Below are 7,012 nucleotides of genomic sequence, written 5' to 3' on the forward strand. Positions count from 1 at the left end.
CTCGCCATTGGTAATTCTTAGATTACAGGTAGCACTTTGCCCGATATGGCCATTGCCGCTGTAGACAGTTGTCTTTACTATTTTTTAAGTTTTCATCTACCTCTGTAGCCGTGATTGATCTTTTTTCATCACCCAGCCTGGTGCTTTTGTACTGTTTGTTACCATCTGATGCTTTTACAATTATGTATGTGAGATTTGTAACTCACTGTGAACAAAGGATATGTGCAGGATATACATTTTAAAACATAAATATATAAAAAGTCCACTATCTACCCTCTACGGAAGAAAAATGTATGTGTTACGGACTGAGGATGGCTGCTACGCTCGATTTCAAGAGATAAGCTCGTACTTTAATTTTTTACTGTCCATACATAAAGGATGACATTTAGAATATTGATTTAAAAGACTGGTAAATGCCTCTTAGGAGTCTGCCTAAAGCCCACGGCAAGACACAAGGCAGCAGATTCTAATTAAAGGCACATTTATGATTCTGATACCACTTTTGAGAGGTTTTTAATTTAGAGTTGATAGTGAGTTTGGGATTTCCTTCCTTTACATTGAGGTGATTTAAAACTTAAAAAGATTACAGGAAAATTTGTTATAAGACATACTTCTCTCCTTTCCTTTTTCTGGTTCTCCCATCAATCCTGTAAGCAATCACTGAATCAGAACTAGCTCAGCTGCTCTCTAATCTCCTGTACAGCCAGTCCATGAGCCGCACGCAGCCAGCCACTCCCTGAAATCTCTGCACTGCCAGTCACTGAACTGCACTCTGCCAGCCACTCCCTGATCTCCCCGCACTGACATTTACCGAGGTGCATGCTGCCAGCCGCTCTCTGATTTCCCTGCACTGCCAGTCACTGAGCTGCACTCTGCCAGCCGCTCCCTGATCTCCCCGCACTGCCAGTCACTGAGCTGCTCTCTGCCAGCCACTCCCTGATCTCCCCACACTGTCACTGAGCTGCACTCTGCCAGCCGCACCCTGATCTCCCCGCACTGCCACTGAACTGCACTCTGCCAGCCGCTCCCTGATCTCCCCGCACTGCCACTGAACTGCACTCTGCCAGCCACTCCCTGATCTCCCCGCACTGACATTTACTGAGGTGCACGCTGCCAGCCGCTCTCTGATTTCCCTGCACTGCCAGTCACTGAGCTGCACTCTGCCAGCCGCTCCCTGATCTCCCCGCACTGCCAGTCACTGAGTTGCTCTCTGCCAGCCACTCCCTGATCTCCCCGCACTGCCACTGAACTGCACTCTGCCAGCCGCTCCCTGATCTCCCCGCACTGCCACTGAACTGCACTCTGCCAGCCACTCCCTGATCTCCCCGCACTGACATTTACTGAGGTGCACGCTGCCAGCCGCTCTCTGATTTCCCTGCACTGCCAGTCACTGAGCTGCACTCTGCCAGCCGCTCCCTGATCTCCCCGCACTGCCAGTCACTGAGCTGCTCTCTGCCAGCCACTCCCTGATCTCCCCGCACTGCCACTGAACTGCACTCTGCCAGCCGCTCCCTGATCTCCCCTGGCAGTACTAGCAGGAACATTCTTGGCAGTGCTTAGTATCTTAAGAGGAAGATGTGGGTGTGGAAGCCCTAAAATTCCAACAGTCATCTGAAAGGGAAAAAATATCCACTTGGAAAACTAAAGAAAAGAATGATGGGTCAAGCCAGAGAGGGCGGCAATGCACCGAGAGAGCAGCCAATCCCTGTATCAGTTTCAGATTACAAGGGGCTGGTCTTAGGGCTTGCATAAGGCAGCAGGCATTTCTCATCCTCCCTCACTTTCAGACTCCACAGGCAGCTCCTGCCCTCTTAGACTGCTTTCTTTCTCTCCAGGTGAGCGGCTGTAGTTCTCTCAGAGGGAGAATCTATTCCAGGAGTCTCCAAGGCCAGCAGCAGGGTCTGGGGGATGGTCGGGCCTGGGAGCGTACGGGTACTTCAAGGCACCCGTGCTTTCCGTAGTGAGAGATGTACTGTCCAGGATCCCTGGCAGTCTTAGGAGCTGGGCATTTTACCTTCTCCTGCAGGTAGGGGGTGTGCCAAGCAGCAATGCAGGCAGGGCCCATCACATATGGCTTGTGTTAACTCTTCTGCCCAGCCGACTGGGACTTCTCACTTTGGCAGTTGATTTTGGTACTACTGTATTTCTATTTAGGTTGTAGCAGGCTTTAACAAGAAGTCGGAAATAGTTTGTAATAAACTGTACTAGGGCTGGAAGAAGAGGCACGGGCAGCATGGCCCAGGGGCTGCTCGAGGACCACCCCCACAGCACAGCAGAGAAAGGCGGTATAGCCAGGGCTTCTGTTCTTAAGTGTTTGTAAATGTGTTTATTTTGTAGCTAACCAGAGGGCCTTTGAGAGTACAAACAAGGCAGTGTTTGTCTCATTTTCACAGCATTAGTACTATTGCTGGGTGTCTTTTCCAGATGAATTAGATACATACATTTGTGCAGCTCGTCATGCAGGAAAGGCACAAAAACAGAATGGAGGATCCAAAGCAGGGGCCTGAGAGAATACTAGGGAAAGTAGAGTTTTCTGCTGTTTTTCCAGTGAACATCTTTTTTTTTTTTTTTGTATCGGGAGGGTTTTAGCGGTGTGAGAGAGAGATGGCTGGTGTGCAGTTCTGGATGCAGGAGTAGAGAAGGGTGTGGCATGCAGTGCTGGATGTGGGGAGGGGTGCGGTGTGCAGTGCTGGATACAGCAGTGGTGAGGACTCTTGCATCTGTAGTGTGGAACTCTTTGCACGGAGTCTCTGGTACTAGGCCCAGTTCTAAAGGGTGTGTGGTGTCTGATTTTCTGGTCATTGCTGGGTGAGTCTCAGTGGTCAGGGCTTGCAGCACAATGGTGTGAACCTTTCCTTTGTTTCAAGATGAATAAACAGCCACAGTAGTAAGTTGTGCCAGTTTATACTTTGTGAATCAGTGGCACCAGTCAGGGGCTGCTCCAGCTCTCACTCAGGCCCTATAGCAGGGCTCTCAGTTCTAAAGAACAACTCTACCTTCTCCTAAGCTGGGATCCCTGGAGTCGAAGGCTGTGCATGTTGCAACAGGACTCAGGCGCAGTAGTTAATAAGAAGTGTGAAGTATTCATGGCTTTCAGGTGGGGGGGATTTTGCAGATACCCAGTTTATGATTTTGTGCTTCTGTCAGAGATGTGGCCTTTCCATTTGAATGAGGATGATGACGGCTGAAACCCTTGTGGGCCTGTGTCGTGGGGGAAAGGGTCACTGCCTTGGGTGGGCTGGAGGGAATCATATGACGCATGCCTTGAGGCTGGGAGGGCACTGGTTTCCCCTCTTTACTTAGTATGAGAGATTCTGGAAGCTGCAGCGCCAGAATAAATCTGCCTTCAGAAGTGGGCAGGGGCAGAGGAAGCCGTGAGCTTGTCCTTACTGCCACATAAAAACATGCTGCAGATACTTCTCAAGAGCCTGACCCGACAGTCAGCTTTTTTTTCTCTCTTTGCTTTTCTTTTGCAGCCCTAATCAGAGCCACGTTGCATCCTGTGGGGGGAGGGGGGAAGTCTTCCTAATCCAAACAGCTGCCTTCCAGCTTTAGCTCTGGAAAATTAAAAGCCCCTCTCCTCCCCTGTATGGAAGCAGTGTGTAGGTGTACAGGAGAGCCCGGTACAGCGCCTGCAATGTATTTAAATGGAATTCTCTCTCCATGTGAGAGTGTGTGGGAGGCCTTGGACACTGGAGTCTGTCAGGGTGTAGACATCACCAACTCTCCATCTCTTTGCTGAGTGTAGAGATGGTGAGCGGAGCAAGGAAGGATGCTGGGCAAAGTCTGGGATGTCAGAACCGAGTCTCACCCTTCTTGGCCTAATTGCTGGATGGATAGGGCCCTTTGTTTTCAATGTTTATTTTTTGTTTTGCATGGGAATTTCAGGGTTATAACAAAAGATGTCAGTGGAAAAATTATGATGATGTAGCACACAGGAGAAAAATCAGTGGAAAACTCATTTTCCCACAGATTTATTTTTTGTTCCAACACTGAAATTACCGGGCAAAGTAAAATAAAAACTGAAAACGAAGGTCCCGATGGATGGCTGAGCACTGCCTCTAGGCGCAGCACGACCACCCTGCCTCCTGGGTGTGGTACTGACAGCATCGCCTGATTCTCTTTCCGCAGGCAGCTGTCTGACATGCATGGTTTCTGTGTGCTTTGTTCCTGCAGGTGCGCGTGAACTTCCCCTCATCCGGTTGCAAAGATGGTTGTTCCCACCGCGATGGAGCAAGCCATGCAAGACATAATGTTCATTTTCCATGAGCACGCTGGGGAAAAGGGCTACATGAACAAGGAGGATATGAAAAGAATGATGGACAAGCATTTCAGTGAATTTATCAAGGTAAATACAGAGTCCTCCACGTCTTAGCCAAGCTCCCTTCCTCTCTCCCCCCTTTACCTTCTGTTTCACTCGCAGGCCTATTGCACCTCCTCCTCTCTTCCTCACTACCTCCCTGTCCCACTCCCATCCCTCTACCTTCCATTCCATCTCCTATTTAGTCCACCCCCCAAGGTTGATGTTAAACACACTGGGGAGCTCAGGATAGCAACTAGGAAGTGGGCTCAGCCTGAGTCAGGCACCCTAAGAGATTATTCAGCTTAGCCAAGAAGGCCCCTTGGGGTGCTGAAGCATCAGGCAATTGCCTGATTGCTCCCCTCCCCTCTTCCAATTAAAACCAGCCCTGTCCCCACTCCTATCCCCTCCGTTTTACCTTTGTACCCCGCCCCAAACACTCGACACGAAATATCCGTAACTCTTAAGAAATAGAGTGGCCACTCTCCAAACAAAACATGAAAGGAAAGAGGAGGAGCCTAAGCAGGAAGGGGCGGGGTCTCATAATCAGTGAAATGGGAGAGCTCTCCTGAGAAAAGTGGGGTGGTCCCTGGCCCTCCTTCAGGGGAGGCAGATCTCATGGCCCTGTGTTCTCTGCTCCTAGAACCAGAAAGACCCGCTGGCTGTGGATAAAATTATGAAGGACTTGGATCAGTGCCGGGACGGGCGTGTGAACTTCCACAGCTACTTCTCGCTCATCGCTGGCCTGACCTCTGCCTGCAACGAATATTACGTATCCCACATGAAGCAAAAACCCAGGAAACACTGAGTGCGTGCAAAGAACTCGCGTGGACGCCAGGGAACAATGCGAAGGATGGAGCTAGCCTGTAACCCCCCCCCCCCCCCCCCCCGCAGCTTTCCTTTTGTATTAACATCCCCAGCCAGCTTCTTGTTTCTAGCCTGGCTTGTCGGGGTCCTTCCTGCTCCTCTGGGCCCTGCAGGCTGCAGAGATCCTCTCTGAAACGGGCCAAGATCAGCGTGTGGTTCCTGAGCACACAGAGCTCAGTGCTGCTGGAAATAAAGTGATTTTACAAGCCGACGACTAGGTTTCTCTTTATTTTCAGGCCGTGGGGAGCTGCTTTTTTTTATTTAGTGAGCTGCAGCAGCAGTTGATTCTATGAAATTTGTTCAGAGATTCTGATGCAGCCTTTACTTTCCCTGCATGGCTGAACTCTTAGCAAAGAGTTCACGCCCCTGCCCCCCCCCCCCCCCTGCACTAGCCCTGTTCAGATAGGCAGACAATAAGAATCGCGGGAGAGCGGGCGCTCCGTGTTTTGGACGCCCGGTCTCCCGATGTACGCCCGGCCACTTCTCCTGGGCGCGTGATTCTGTACTTAAATGAGGTGGCGCACTAACAAGGAGGCGCTAGGGACAATAGCACGTCCCTAGCGCCTCCTTATTGGCGAAGAGGTGGCTGTCGGCGGGGTCCTGACAACTGACGCCTGTTTCCGAACCCGCTGACAGCCACGGGTTAAGAAAATGGACGCCGGTAAAACTGAGCGTCCGTTTTTCTAACCCGCTGACCGACCGGCAGATTATTATTTATTTTAATTTTTGGTTCCTCCGACTTAATATCACTATCTCTTGGGCAGGCGACTAATAGGCTCATCAACATGCATTTGCATGTGATGAGCACTATTAGTTTTCGGTGGGTTGGCCGTGCATTTTCAACATGCTATTACCCCTAACAGTATAAGGAGTAATAGACGCGCATCGGAAACGCACGGCCAATAGCGCACCGTACTGTATCGGCCTGATAGTGGGATATTTGAGTAATATTCTGCATAACAGGCACTTCAAAGCAGATTACATTCAGGTACTGTAGGTGTTTCTGTATCCCTACCCATGCCCAAGATGACAAAGAGCTGTAGTGGGATTTGAACCCTGGCTTCCCTGGTTCTCAGCCCCCTGCTTTTCCACCAGTGAGGGGGCTGGCATCCAGATCTGGCATTAATAAAACTTTGTTCAAGAGTTTAATCAAATAAAACTGCAGGGCCTGAAGCCCAGTTTTGTTTACAACACTGCATGCAACTGGGCAGGTAGCTCAGATTTGAAGGGACTTAATCTCTCCCATCCAAAAACTAAAGCCCTCCCTGTCTGTCCATGTTAAATCCCATCTGTGTTGGCAGACATGGCTCAGCACCTGGGATGGAGCTTAAACATTAGGGTTCTGATAACAGAACCAGCAGCGACCCAGGTACACTGTCCACACAAAGTATTGTTTATCCTCCAGCTAGAACCCCAATACCCCTCCCGCAGCTATAACCAATCCATCTTCACAGCTAGAATCCGGTCTCTCTGTACAAGTACTCAAGATCCATATACAAAAACACAAACTCCCTGTACATTAATCTTTGAGCCTGTCCTGTAAGCACCCTATTAAAAACAGGCTGCAAAAAGCCCAGGAAGAGCAGCACCAGAACAGCCCTCACCTCAGGAAGAGGCTATAGTATTCCTCTTGGTTCCTTTCCTGTTATTGGGTTCTGCATAGGAATGCATGGTTGATCTCTACTGGAAAACAGTATTCAGCTTCTCAGTGTGTGTGTGTGCATACCACAGTAAACTATAAACTGCACATCAAGCATAAAATACAGGAAAAAGCACAGCACCTGGCCTGATCCTCCCTAAATATTGTGTGTCCCACCAGGGGACGAGCTGGGGTATGTCTGTTTG

At 49.9% G+C, this 7,012-nt stretch overlaps 1 protein-coding gene across 1 annotated transcript; it reads left to right on the forward strand.

Moving 5' to 3' along the window:
- The first annotated feature begins 1,686 nt into the window (after positions 1-1,686).
- Positions 1,687-5,378, forward strand: S100A10 (S100 calcium binding protein A10). The gene is made up of 3 exons (XM_029579403.1): positions 1,687-1,835; positions 4,177-4,348; positions 4,944-5,378. The coding sequence occupies exons 2-3, from the start codon at positions 4,211-4,213 to the stop codon at positions 5,106-5,108; spliced, it is 303 nt and encodes a 100-aa protein (XP_029435263.1). The 5' UTR covers positions 1,687-1,835; positions 4,177-4,210; the 3' UTR covers positions 5,109-5,378.
- The last annotated feature ends 1,634 nt before the right edge of the window (positions 5,379-7,012 follow it).

Source organism: Rhinatrema bivittatum, chromosome 16 (genome assembly GCF_901001135.1).
Source record: "Rhinatrema bivittatum chromosome 16, aRhiBiv1.1, whole genome shotgun sequence".
NCBI classification, from domain to species: domain Eukaryota; kingdom Metazoa; phylum Chordata; class Amphibia; order Gymnophiona; family Rhinatrematidae; genus Rhinatrema; species Rhinatrema bivittatum.